The sequence below is a fragment of the Nannobrachium achirus genome (assembly GCF_963921795.1).
Source record: "Nannobrachium achirus genome assembly, chromosome: 6".
Lineage (NCBI taxonomy): Eukaryota > Metazoa > Chordata > Actinopteri > Myctophiformes > Myctophidae > Nannobrachium > Nannobrachium achirus.
This window is the reverse complement of record NC_137815.1, coordinates 59,348,877-59,363,767: the sequence shown is the minus strand read 5'-3', so window position 1 is coordinate 59,363,767 and position 14,891 is coordinate 59,348,877. Positions and strand designations below refer to the sequence as shown.

Sequence of the window (14,891 nt, the reverse complement as noted above, 5' to 3'; positions counted from 1 at the left end):
CCTATCATAATTACAATGGACCATTTCTTTCCCTTTTCCACTGTTATACACTGCACAGAGTCAGATCTAGCTTGTGGGGTTGACCGTGATGACCCAGACAGCCCCACACAGTCAGACGGTGAGGAGATAGACGAGGAGCCCATGGCCCCTCTGGCCACCACCCTGGAAGAACTGCTCAGTGATCTGGAGACCTTGACGGGTAAAATGACATGACTGACTAGACCTTAGTCACTATAGCATCACAGGCACTCGCTGCAAACCTATTGCAAATACAAATAAAGACACTACACCACATTTCTCATTTTAACATTATTAAATTGAATATGTGTAGATGGAAATCATTATAGTCCACACATGTTCTTATTCTTGTGGACACTAGGGTAGAGCCTGCCATAATTCTAGCTGAAAAGTATTACTAACTAATTATTTTCAGCATTGATTTAGGCAAATAAACCAATTTTATGTAACTGTAATGTTCTATTGATTGACCACAAGGTGGAGCCAAATATCACTGAAACAGATCTCAACCTCACCCACCATGCACCATCACAACCTCTCATCATTAGGGCATGGTTGAAGAAGTTGCTGCTTTTGTGTCATTTCAGTACAAGACCTGACAGAAAATTCCAATGCAATTGGAGACCGAGGTCAGAGCGAGGAGGGAGAGAAGGACTGCACGTCACTAACTGTCCAGAGCAACGGCCAGTCTGTGGGGAAAGTGGAGGCCCCTGAGGGGAAACAGGAGGCCCCCACGGCCCCACCACAGAGACGAGCCAGCACCCCTCCCCCACCCAACATGCCCGTCAAACTGCTCACCCGACTGGGCAGTCTAGAAGGTCGGTCTGCCAGGACAAAGATTCAATATGTTACATCAGGGGTCTTCAACAGGGGGTCCTCAGAGTTACTACAGGGGGTCCTCCAAATCTTTGTGTGATAGAAGCTTTTTTTCTCCCACCAAAGAGGTTTGGTGTAGAGGGAAAAATGAGCAGTATAAGTACAGAGTGAAAGGTCAAGTGTATTAAGTATTGACGGTTCAAGTGTTTACATATCTGATGACACAAATTGTCATGAATCCAAAATACACTGATGATTGTGCTGTCAAACGATGAAACTATATGGAATCTTGGGGTCCCTGCTTCATCTCTCTCTCAGGTAAGGGGGGTCCTAATTGGCCTGAAAACGTTGAAGACCCCTGTGTTACATTATATAACAAGACGACAAAATGACCCAAAGTCAGCACTGTATCACAATATGAAATCTCCCCTAACCAGGCCCACATCCGAAACCGGTAAAGAAGTCCCCGGCCACTTTGCCCCGGAACTTCACTCTTCCTAAGGATCCACAGGGCTCCCTGCTGCGGGGCAGGATCTCCACACCCACTGGGTCCCCCCACCTCGCGCTACATCCACAGCTGCCCCCCAGCTGCATCATTGAGGAACTGCACCGTGCCCTGGCCTCCAAACACAGACAGGACAGGTAACATTAGATATGATCTCTGCTGTACATCTTTATGGTGGATCTATTCTATATGCCCAGGATGAAAAGATACCAGCACTCTCAGGCATAATATGTGTCACTGCACGACAGAAAAAACGAATGAAAATTTCGTCCATCAGCGTTTTAGGATTTGATGAGGATGTGACCCCTCTTTAAAGATGACACACAGGTCAACAGTTTTGTGTATTTTGGGCACAATTATGTAAATGTAAAAAAGAAAACTAAAAATAAAGTTTAAAGAAATGTTTACTCACACCATCAGCAATAAACTTGTATTTATCAGGAAAATGGTATTGAGCAAGAGGATTTATCCTTAAATCAAAACAATGTTTTAACCACTTAAACCCGATATGATTAGCTGACCAGAGGGCTCTAGGCGCCCTAATCACTAATGATGATTGACATCACAGGCTGACCATATGAAGTTGGAGTTCTAAATTGGAGCTATTCTATTCCCATGTGGATCCCGAGAGCCACATGATTCTATTTTATTTGTCGTGGTTTTTGGATTTCTTTGGTTTGGCTGTTCCAGAGACAGAGAGCTCCCTACACACCAGATGGTAATTACTAGTGACCCGCTGTTAGTAGACGTTTAGATGCACAATTATTGTCGTTGTCGGGTGGAAACCTCGTCCAAAGTCCAAATGTCCAAAACCATTCGTTTTGCATTTATCATTTTAAAAATGATTTAAACTAGTGAAAACAGACGATCTACAAGCACACAACGGCGTTGTGTGCTTGTAGATCTGCTGTTTTCACTACTTTTGTGCGACGGCCTTGTATGATGAAGCAGGGTTTTACTTTACGAAAAAACGTACACATTTGAAACTTCATGGAGATACAAGGTTTCCACCCGACAACGACGTTATGTTGCTGACACTGATAAAGGCTTAGTCTGACACGTTGTTTCAGTGTCCATTTTGTGCCCATATATGGAGGTACCTGATGTCATCAGTATATGTCCATATATGGGCATATCGGGTGTATCTGTTGTTCTGGACAACTGGATATCCATTATGGATATATATCGAGCAGTTCGGCGGTTCTGGACACCTGCCCGACCCGAACGACTCAACGGCGGGAACATGCTAAATGTGGTTTTGCATGATGAAATATGCCATCTGAACTTTACTATGTAAGCGGAAAGCATTTGATTTGTAGGCCTTTCTTCTGCATTGTCACTGTAGCTTCCAGGGGAAGGAGGCGCGCTGTTCTCCGAAGCGGCGCTTAGATGGCCGTCTGTCACGCACCTCCAGCATTGAGAAGGAACCTGGCGGCGAGTCAGAGAGCAAGAAGGAATCTGATGAAAACAAGGAGAACCGGCGCATGGATGAATACTACAGTGACCAGGAGAGTTGGAATGAGTCAGTTATCTCCGGTAGGTCTGCTGATAATGATAATAATTCACAAAATTGATATCACAATCACTGACCTGATAACAGGCACATGCACACATACGGTAGACATCAAAGGGGGCTTGAGCCCCTGCCTTTTTATCCGTCTGTAAAAAGTGCCCTCTCCAGACCATGAATGCAGTTTTTACTAAGGTGAAATGAATTAAAACGCCCTCTTTCCATGCCATATAAGGCAGCATTCAAGAGAATTGTCTTGTCCAAACTCTCCTGAACTTGAATGCAGCATCGCATGTTGAAAGAATTGCCCACTCTGTGTAGAAATCCATGCTGTTACGCCAGTATCTCCAGTATTACTTGATTATGCTTAGTTGAGTGTGGTATTGAGTACCAAAAATAGCCGACCTCCAAGCTCACAACGCGTCACGCTGTGATGTGTTGTGAGCTTGGAGGTCTGCTATTTTTGATATTTTCACCAAAATGCCCTTTTAGAAATGTCAGCCCCTGCCTCTCTAACATTCTCTGCACGTCCCTGCCTGATAATGTATACATCTAGTATAATCCAGGCATTGTGTGAGTGGATAAAACAATAAAAGGTCCTAATTCATGGCCAATGATGTCAATACATGTTAGATCTTAGACAAAAGCCGTCTGTGTGGAGATTAGTTTTAGATCTTAGCAGAATGGACAAAAGCCGTCTGTGTGACGAATAGTTAGAGTTGAGCAGCTTCAGCCGCAAAACTCAGCAGTTCAGAGAACTTCAGACACAAATGGTTTTTTTTTTGCCGGTGACCCTAATTTGCTGCTAATGCTCCAGCAATAACAAAACAACAACCCCACCAACAGGAACACTTCCACGCGGAATGAGGAAAGAACTGCTGGCCGTGAAACTCCGCAATCGGCCCAGCCAACAGGAGCTGGAGGACCGCAACATTTTCCCCATGCGCAGCGACCAGGAGCGCCAGGAGATCCGTCAGCAAATCGAGACGAAGCTGGCCAAGTGAGTGGCTCTGTGTGGACCCAGCTACCTGTCGACACGCCATCAGTTCATCGCCATCATCAGCCCTCTACCCCTCCCCTTCTTCACTCTGTCCCATGTATGTCTGTTTCATCATTCAACATCTTCTTACACACTATCTCAGCCCATCCGTCGCTTTGCCCCCAGTGGTGGACAAAGTACTAATCCCCAGCATTTGAGACCAAGTATAGTCAAGAACCGAAGTCTAAAGTCACTTCCCCCATTCTAAATTATAAATCACGAGTATGAGAACTGTGTTCCCAAAGGTCGGTGACTTTACAGGATATGAAGCATCAACTGATGGTGAAAAGGTACTAATTTATCCACGACTACATGTCCCATTAAACATGCGTCCGGATCACGGCGCTACTGTCACACATAATCAGCATCACGTTGTGTTGCACTGGATTTTTTATTTCTGTAGGAGAGTACAGTATTGTCAGTTCTCGGTTGTTTCATCAGTTTTTTATAGAGCATGCCGAGACTCACTTGGTTTCCTACTGTGGTTTCCAACGCAACTTCCAGTTACCGCGGCAGAATTAATTAAACTAAATATAATAAACGACAGAGCCATCTCCCTGACAGAATTGTCTGACTGTTTATCTTTGGAATAAAGTTCTTATATGGAAAAAAGCCTATGGGATTTAGAATGGGAAAACAACTCTGTGACCCACAGGGTAACAGCAGTGACCCCTGTGCTTTATACTTAATACTCCTGGTCAAATAAGTGTCTGTCAAATTTGTATTTAAAAGTACATGCTTAAAAAAAGCATTATCCATAAAGTATAAAATACAAAGTATATTTTCTTTTTAATATGAATGCATTGCCATATTGCAATTTAGACATAAAAAGCAAAGATTCTACAGAAATATATAAAAAAGAATATTAATAATAGTGAAAATAGCAGATCTATCACATCGCAAACACATTGTGAGCTTGTAGATCTGCTATTGTCACTATTGAAACAGGGCTTCTTAGAAATGTTGTGGAGTCAAAAGCACAATATTTTTCTTTAAATAATGGATTTATTCAAAATACAGGTTCTTAAAAAAAAGTACTGTAACAGTATTTAAGTAAATGTACTTTTTTACTGTCCACCACTGTGTACCACCAACCCTTAACAACCTCCCTGTCCTGAAACACCTGAGAAAGAAGTCTACATTGGATTGATTGATTGATTGATTGATAGATACATCATATACAGATGGCTGTCGAATTAAAGTAAAAGCTTGAATGCCTGAGTGGAGAAACAAGCACATCGTCGTTTTTGGGTGAAAACCTTGTATGTCCAAAACCGTTCGTTTTACATTTATCATTTTAAAAATGTTTAAACTAGTGAAAACAGCCGATCTACAAGGCGTTGTGTGCTTGTAGATCGGCTGTTTTCACTACTTTTGTGCGACGACCTTGTATGATGAAGCAGGGCTTTTCTTTGCGAAAGAACGTACACATTTGAAACTTGGAGATACAAGGTTTCCACCCGACAACGACGAAATGCACGTGCTGCCATACAGGTTTATTATTAAGCAGTGGATATCATACTGTATCATATCATCCTCTGTGGCATGTATCAAAATGCTGAGCAGGGCAGGCCCAGTCAACCTCGATTTTGGATCAAAAGGTGTCAATGGACAGGGCTCATGTGTTTCAATTGTCACTGTTAAAAACCTCCATGCATGTTGACATACCCTTCTGTCTTTCTATAACTCCACATCTCTTGCTCTCTGATTGTATGCTGCTGTTACCTACACTAGATTCTTAATTTATTCATTAAGACTCATTAATGAATACGAAACGTGTGTGCGTGGAGGGCCTCGACACTGCCTTCATGAATATTTCACAGATGGAAATAATCTGACCTCTGATGGAAAGAGATAGCTTTCCTTAAACAACTGATACAATTGCCTTGTCTTAGTAAATCAAAATCTCACGATATTGTCAGGTTGTCATTTTAACCTGCCACAGGTGCAGCTTATTTGGGTCAAGCGGTCTGATTTGTTGGCGTATGGGACAGAATTCTTTATGAAATGCTGAGAAGGAATGCACCAGAGATTCAGAGAACATAATCTTATTTGCAACGTTATGTAAATGACGAGAGGGTGTTATTGTGGGAAGTTAAATAGGATTAACAATCAGATTGGGTTCATTCTCAATGAATAATACAGTGCAGCATGTACTGGAAGGCTTATGCAACACCCAGTGGTATAGGTGGAATGTTTCACCTAACAGTTACAATGCTGACTTGCTTGCCGTTGACATTTTGACAGTGGAGAAGTCATAGCACCAAGCAGTATAATGTAACACAGATAAGAGTAAGCTGACCTCCTGGAAAACCACAAGGAAATCCAAAATATAACTAGAAGCAGTGCTCTTCCGAGCACAGGTCTCCACCAGGTCAGGTATTAGTTATTGTGGCCTCCTGGTGGCGCTAAATGTGAAAAGGGTGCCATGTCTTCTTTGGCCTTTAACCGTGACACTGCATGCATGATTTGCTGTTATAGTGCCACCATGAGGCTCATTTGCCTATTGGGAATGTGCATGCACAATTTCTGCGTTCATGATTCAGGCATTTTATTCAAAACGGACCAATCCTGCAAACTTTGGAAGCCAGTTTTAACCAACCAGGATGGAATATGGAAAATCGGACAGATCCATATCAATCACATGACTGTAGAGATACTGTCTATCAATTTACGTGATTTTTGGACAAAATCTGTAGGCTTACTGGCCAAAAGTTAGTTCAGTGACAATTGGCCTCCTGGTGGCACTAGAACAGGCCCATGTGAAAAATGTGGGGCAGAGGTTCTGAATTGGCATCCAGGGAGTGTGTGTGCACAGTTTGCCAGCGACCGGTCCAACGGTGCCGGAGATTAGCTGGTAACAAACTGGATGGACGGACGCACACATACACTGGTGAAAACATTGTCTCTCCCCATGCCTTTCGGCTGGTGGATACAACTAGTGTGGATTATATGTAGCCTAGTAAACCGACTCCTCCCATCTTCCGCATTCGAATGAAGGCAGGAAGAGAGACTGGTTTACGAGGCTAGATTATATGTATAATTTTGGCCACAGCATTGTGTTCTGGACCTTCTCCAAAGACAGTCCAACAGAGGATTAATTTGTGGAATTAAATCTTTTTGTGTGAGCTTTTTTTCTTTTTTTGTCTCCACCAGCCGAAGGCATGGGGGAGAGTATGTTTTCGCCCCTGTCCGTCCGTCCGTCCGTCCGTCCGTCCGTCCGTCCGTCCTTCCGTCCATCCGTCTGTGCGTGCGTGCGTGCGTGCGTCTGTGCGTCCGTGTGTCCTCCAGTTTGTTACCAGCTAATCTCCGGCGCCGTTGGCCCGGTCGCTGCCAAAATGAGCACACACACTCCCTGGATGCTAATTCAGAACCTCTGCCCCACATTTTTCAAATGGCCCTGTTCTAGCGCCACCATGAGGCCGATGTTTGCAAAACACATTTCTGTTCACTACTCTTAGAGATTTTGTCCACAAATCCTACAAATCGGTAGACAGTATCTCTACAGTCATGTGATCAACATGGATCTGTCCGATTTTCCATATTCCATCCTGATTGGCTACAATTGGCTTCCAAAGTTTGCAGGATTGCTCCGTTTTGAACAAAATGCCTCAAATCATGAACACAGCGTGCAATCCTGGTGAAATTGGGCGAGCACGTTCCCACTAGGCCGAGGAAGAAATGCCACTTTACATTTCTCAAATCAGCCTCATGGTGGCGCTATAACAGGGCAATTTGTGTTTTTATCTTTAACTCCACCGATAAGTGGAAAACTTTGTATGCACACTCTACCCTGCATTTTTCACATTTGCCTTTATAGCGCCACCAGGAGGACAACTTATGTAAAACACATTCTTTGCTATTACTCCATCAGATTTTCTCCAACAATCATGCAAATCAGTACACAGTATCTCTATAGTCATGTGATAAAGTCCGATCCGTCTGATATGTCATATTCCATCCTAATTGGCTAATATTGGCTTCCAAAGTTTGCAGGATTGCTCCTTTTTTGAGCACTGCTTTTTTTTCTTTTTTCTTTTCTTTTTTTGCTTGCCAGGTTGTCTGAGCGAGGTGTCAAAATAGTACAAAAAGCAGGATTAACTCAGGTGGATTGAACATATGATAGTGTATGTGTGGGGAAATAGGACACTATAGCTTTCCAGCACTCCAGAAGAAATCAGCATTGTGATCAAATGAATAACTTGCTTATATAATACACCAGTAAGATTCCCTAATCGGTAGATAAGCGACCACCAGGTCACATGTATACACAAATAGGCCTGTAAGTGACTCTAGACATACTGTGTACCGCTTTGCGTGATTTTAGGGCAACATCTGTAGGAGGCAGAGCAGTGTCCAAAAATGTGTTTTGCAAAAATCGGCCTCATGGTGGCGCTAGAAGAGGGCCATGTGAGAAGGGACAGATCCATGTCGATGACATGACTGTGGACATACTGTGTGAGCATACCTTGTTCATTCTTTCCCTCTGTAGATCCTTAACATGTGTGTCATACCTTTGTGTGGTTGACGTAATACCTCAGTTCACACCTTACTGTGCACACGTTGTTCGGTGGGCTTTACATTATTTGAAGTTGACCCATTCTGAGGTTGACCCATTTTTTCAGTTACACTTTAAAAATGGAAACATTTCTAATCAAAATTGATCACAAGCTGTCTGTACTGAAATAGGTTTCCAGGCTTTTGGCCAATTCGAAAAGTAGATTGCACCGCCATGTCAAGTAAATTGTAACTTGCAGTGATGGGGAAGCTGCTTGGAAAATGTAGTAAGCTACACTACTACTCTTGATTACTACAGTATAGCTCAACTAACAGAAGATATCCCCAGAGAAATATAGCAAGCTACTGTCACGTTACTTAGAAATGTAGTTAAGCTATGTAGCTAAGCTATTTGTAGCTAACTACTGCCCACGATTGGATATGCCTATTATGGAGATCTCTGTATCTGTCAGTCATTGTCCCCTTTATGATATGGATATCTCTGTATCTGTACTAAATCAAGCAGCTCTAAAAACTGTATGGGGTGCTCACACAGTAGATGTTTTCCAGCAGAAAAATATAATGCCACAAATCACATCATGTCACATACTGTATCATGTTTTTCAGTTGAAAATCTGTTTTTTTTATCAAGCGACAGGATCTCACAATAAAGTGTTTGTACATTAGCCTTTCTTTACCCTGATGATTTCTGAGTTCCAATTGTGAGTTCACAATTAGAACTATGCTTATCACCAGGCATTTGCACACATAGACATCAAAGGGGGCTTGAGCCCCTGCCCTTTTATCCGTCTGTAAAAAGTGCCCTCTCCAGACCAAGAAGTAAGCAATTTACCCCGAGTGAGAGGACATTATGCTCTCATAATGTCCTGAGTGCGGGTGTTATCGGACGAGGCGCAGCCGAGTCCGATAACACCCGCACTCAGGACATTATGAGAGCATAATGTCCGACCCCGAGTGGTAAATAGCTTTTCTACCACTTTTTCCCGTATACATGAAAGAAAACACATAGTTGTAACTTGCAAGGATCTTAAGTTACAATCATTATTGCCTATAAAACTTCCGCGACGACAGCAAATAGTTCCACAAACAACATCTTCTACTCACCACCAGATGACGCCAACTCCATGCAGAGAAAGATGTCTAGCATACAGCTAAGCTAACGTCAGTTAGAAGGACCGTTCCGGCCGTAAATAGAGGCTGTTCGCTTCCAGAAAGGCATAGGTTCAGAGAAAAGGGGCTTTAAAGTTGGCGGATTGCATTGGATCCAAATAAATCGGCGACGATAGTATGCACGTTAGTAAACATAGGACCGCTGCGACCTTCATTTGTTGGTTGGGGGAAAGTCCCCGGATGTACACTGAGGCGCATTGATCTCGGACACACAACTTTGCGGCAGTGGTCCTCTCATAACCTCCGGAATTTAGCCAATCAGAATCCAGTATTTGAACACGTGACTCGAAAAAGTGGTAGAATGCAGTTTTTACTATGGTGAAAGAAATTGATTATGCTTAGTTCAGTGTGGTATCAGGCACCGAAAAAGCTCACAAGCGCGACGCGCTGTGAGCTTGGAGGTCTGCTATTTCCGATATTTTCACCAAAAGGCCCTATATTCTCTGCACATCCCTGGTTATCACAATTCCTTCTTCGTGTACTTTCATGGTAGTCGTGCATGATCAGTGTAATAATGTCAGTCAGGTTAAGGCTGCTAATTGAAGAGATTGAGATATCAGACTCAGAGTGGGATTATGGCTGGGAGAGAGTGTTCATAGAACCGTAGATCATTTGCAAAGGGCAGATGAGGCTTTGTTGTGTTAGTAATTTAACAGATGGTGTGAGAGCTAAGTCAGGCAGGGTGCTGTTCAAAGAGACAGAGAGGATCGTTGCGTCTAGCATCGTGCCTCCCCACGTGCAACCCTACCCCAGTACACAGGGCATTTAACAGCTGTGTGTCAATCTGAATAACACGAGTAGCAGGCCAGCTGCGTGTGAGAGAGAATAAGTGTGAGATTGTACAGAGGCTTTTCCAGACACACCTCTTTCCATGTGGGCTTCCACGTGTACTCACATTTGTTGATCTATGTTGATCCAACGGACAGTGTTGTGAATGTTAATCAGTGTTACATAGAAATGCAGATCACTTTGCTCAGTTGAAGAGAAGAATTGTAATTGAATTGAAACCCCAGTAGGGAACAGTGAAGGTGCATCATTCAGCATATTCTTCATCCTGCCACATCGGTGCAATATGTTCCGTTTACTGTACGGGGTTCCTGAAGGGATGTTGTGATGACAATGCTTTTTTTTTATGGAGGCATTTTAGCCTGAAGTCCACAGGGGGAATTCAAAAGGGCTATACGTATTACACCCATCCTATAATCCAGTAGTTCCCCACCTTTTCTGGCTGTGACCCCCAAAATAATCATATTTTAACTGGGAACCCCCCCACTCTGACGAGCACTACTAAGACTTGAAGCATTACATTTTGTATAACACGGTTCTATTGTGAAAATAGCATATCGTCATGCTCACAACGCCTGAGCATGTAGATTGGCTATTTTCACAATGTCTGACTCTAATATTTGACAATATGGCCATTGTTTACATTTTTATTTAGAGGTTTTAAAAAGGTCTTAAAAGTCCTTAAATTGTCACTTTAGAAATGTGCAGATACCCTCAGCTTTATGTTGGTTTGTCTACTGTTGAGTGAGAAAACAATGTTGCACATTAAGTTAATCATCTGGGGACCCCTCAAAATAATTTGGGGAACCCCCTGGGGGTCCCGACCCCCAGGTTGAGAACCACTGCTCTAATCGTTGCTGTTGGCCAGAAACCTCATTTTGTATCTCCATATTTCAACGTTTTATAATAATAAATAATAATAATAAATTGTATTTGTATTGCACTTTACATTTGAAACAAACCTCAAAGTGCTACAGTACAGAATTAAAAAAGTGCATAAAAATATAATGTTAGATTTTTCTAAATGAATGCCCAGTTCATCATACCATACAATGTCACACAAAAGTAGCAAAAAATAGCAGACCTACAAGCTCATGACGCAGGCGACACACTGTGAGCTTGTAGGTTGGTTATTTTTCTATTTATTCTGTATCTTCACTTTCATTAAGTGAAACTAGTGAACGTGAAAGTGGTTAAATCCCTTTCTATTCCCCGAAAAGTAGCGCTTTTGGACATGATGTTTCTACCCATGCACGGCATGCAGGAACGTTATGTTAAGTGAACTCCTGTTCTCAGTCTTACATAACGAGCACAGGACATAATCAATGGGGTGTCATGAGGGGAAAGTGTGACACTGTAGCGTGCTGGGTTATGGTAGGTACTGTACGCACTAGGGGTGCAGGAAAAAATCGATTTGAATTCGAATTGGGTTTCTAACATGGTAAGATTCAGAATCGATTTTCATTTTCCAAAAATCGATTTTTTTAATTATTATTTTTTAATGTTTTTTTTTTATTTTTTTTATGATTTTTATTTTTTTTGGACATTTGTATTAGATATTATGTTTTGTTTGTACACGTTAAAAGAATGTGTGCAAGCATGAATAAATCAGACATGTTGTCTTGGATTTACCTTTGTGTGTTTACATTATTGTAATAAGTTGATAAAACCTTAGAAATTATAAAAGCCACGTAAATGTACGCTGCTTTCATGCCAGCAGACTGGAGTAGATCCTGATATCCTATTAATTGAATAGAGAATCGTTTTGAATCAAGAATCGTTTTTAAATCGGAAAATAATCGTTTCTGAATTTGAATCGTTTGGATTTGAAAGAATCGAAAAAAATCGTGAATCGTGACCCCAAGAATCGATTCTGAATCGAATCGTGGGATACCCAAAGATTCGCAGCTCTAGTACGCACTAGCTGGTACATCAGGACAAAGCCCAGAGACGCATGTCTGTTTATGTGAATCTACAACGACACTGCGCAACAGTGCCATGTACTCTCCAGTGTCATCTTGATGGGAAGTCAACATGGACCACAGTTGGAATGAACTGACTGATCCTGACGAGCAAAAAAGCCACGTGTGGTGTGTAACAAGCATTTAAATAGCTGAATTAATCTTAAAGTTAATTAAGGCTTTCTTGTTAGTTAATTAAGCCATTATTGTTGCTTACAACACGGTTATAGTAGCAAGATTGCAGGCACTGAAATGATTGTACACCAAGCAAGTGTGTATGAGAATATAATGAAATACGATCAAATGTAAATACGTTGTTTCACGAATGAAGAAGAAAGGAACAGGAGTGGTAAAAACAAAAACTGATGTTGAGTAAGATTGAGATGAAGCTGGTCCTGCTGACAGGACTGTGCATGCCTCTGCAGTCAGTCGTGGGCAGCCTAGGCTAGACTGGCAGCACAGGTGTCAGAGGAGCTGGGCTGACTGATGGTCAGCCAACATGAACAGAGTTGTTGGAGCTGTTGCTCCTGAGAGCAGACAGCTGAGGCCGGCCGTTTTCTTAGATTACAGCACCATGTGCTCCAGTACCATGTCCCAGTCCTCACTCTGTGGTGGTCTGTAGGAGAGGATGACCGGAGGGCTGCAACTATCCATTATTTTCTTAGTGATTATTCAATTGATCACCTTAAAAAAAATGTTTTAATCATATAGCAACGAATCCACACAAAACTATTCAAGTAATCTAACTAAATTGATTTGTGTGATTAACCACTTAAGCCAGAAAAAATAAAATGGTTAGTTTGATTGTATGTTGCAACCCCTTCTCCCCTCGCCTTCCCCTTTCTCTCACCCCTCTTGGCAAACCAAAGGACCTGCATTGTATGAATCAGAATTCATCAGAGGCATGTTGTTCATGCATAGAACGCCATGTCCTGCTGAGGACCTCACGACGTAGTGTATTTGTGCTACAATGGAACAGGACAGCCTGCAGGGCTGCATGTGTCATGCTGTGCATTGAACAGCTGTTGTTAACAAAGTACATTGGTTCCAAAAACAGAAGACACATGGAATTTAGAATATGGGGCAACTTGTACCATGGGCTCCTTTTTTCTATTGAAAACACTAAAACCTGTTTCTTCGTAAAAAAATAAATAAATAAGAAAGATAGAAAAACTACCAAAAACAACAAGGTATACACCACCACAGAGGAAGCACCTCAGACAATAAATATATTTGAAATACATATTTCAAAACATACAATTGATCTCAATCAATTGATACAACTGAACATGTACATACTGTATACACACACACATCAGTTATACTGGTACTTCTTCAGGTATTCAACAGTGGACTAGTTACTAAGTTGTCCCCTGTTGGTTTATTATCACATAACGTAGATAATATGATTTGGCTACATTAGGATTCAAGCATTGCGTCCTACATATAACTTTAATGCAGTTAATAAAACTTCACTTGAGCTCTGTTGTGATAATGCAATCGTAAAGCATGATAAGCATCGTAAACCACTTAAATCAAATCCATGAACGACAGCTATGTTATTTTTGTAAATGTATAATTTGTACACTAAATCTCTATCCTGAAATTACGACACGTTTTGGCAAATATCCACTGCAGCATAAAGACGCTATAGGGTTCAAGTGGTAAAGCATAACATGCCAACAATACTGCTGCAGATGTCTTTGTTTTCATGGTGGCTGTATTGCCATATGGGCTGTGATGCAATCACGGAACAACACAGCATGTGCTGCATTGATTTATATCACTTCACCTGCAGGCTGCCGCAGAATGCAAATTAGTGGGTTGGCCCGGGATAGGGGAAGGAAACCCTCTATTTCTATATTTAGCTGTTTCATCAGTGATAAACTGCGGCACCAGCCATAATCAATGGCTTATATACGTCACTAACCCCCGCTACCTCTGTTGCCTCCCTCCCTCGCTCTGCCAAAAGAGAGACTGTGCCATCCCGTCTGTTGGAAACGAACCCACTCCCCAGCAGGGCTCTTGTAAGAGAGAGTTTTCATCAGTGTATACTAGGCGTCTATTCTAATAATACATCACTACCTCTTTGTCTTCCTCAGCTTGTAGACTCAATTATTGTTATTTAAGAACAGTGGACTGAGTAGGACTGGGTATTAAATCAGCGTGCTCCTTTATGTGACCTTTCTATCTATAAAACATAGAATAGATAAACAAGGCTTTAGTCCCCCAAATTTCCTACAGATTCGGATTCAGTTTTGGTATATTCGTGAAGGAGACTTGGGTTATTCATGATTATACTGTAGGCCCACATGTTTTGAGCCCCCTTATGTCTCTTAGAATCTGGCAGTGTGAGAGGAGGATAATTAGGTGGCTTTTTAAAGCCTTTTTGGGACATATTGGTGCTGTGTTGGATATGTATGTGAGTAGTATGTAGAAGGCGAGTAACAAGCAAAAGAAGGGACAGAGAGAGAGGGAGGACCAAGTATGTGCTACAGACCACTGAGCCACAGAGAAGCCAATAATTGGATATTTGTGGCGTTTTCTGCTGACACTATTATAGCTCAG

General features: G+C 42.0%; 1 protein-coding gene across 1 annotated transcript in view; it reads left to right on the top strand.

The window, feature by feature from the left end:
- Positions 1 to 14,891, top strand: part of phactr3b (phosphatase and actin regulator 3b) — a gene marked incomplete at both ends in the record, with an annotated part of 48,036 nt that overhangs the window by 19,183 nt on the left and 13,962 nt on the right. Inside the window, 5 exons of the mRNA XM_080728332.1 lie at positions 59 to 199; positions 606 to 836; positions 1,272 to 1,476; positions 2,685 to 2,875; positions 3,696 to 3,849. Of these exons, the coding sequence (XP_080584458.1) occupies positions 59 to 199; positions 606 to 836; positions 1,272 to 1,476; positions 2,685 to 2,875; positions 3,696 to 3,849 (922 nt within the window). The remainder of the gene's footprint in view (positions 1 to 58; positions 200 to 605; positions 837 to 1,271; positions 1,477 to 2,684; positions 2,876 to 3,695; positions 3,850 to 14,891) is intronic.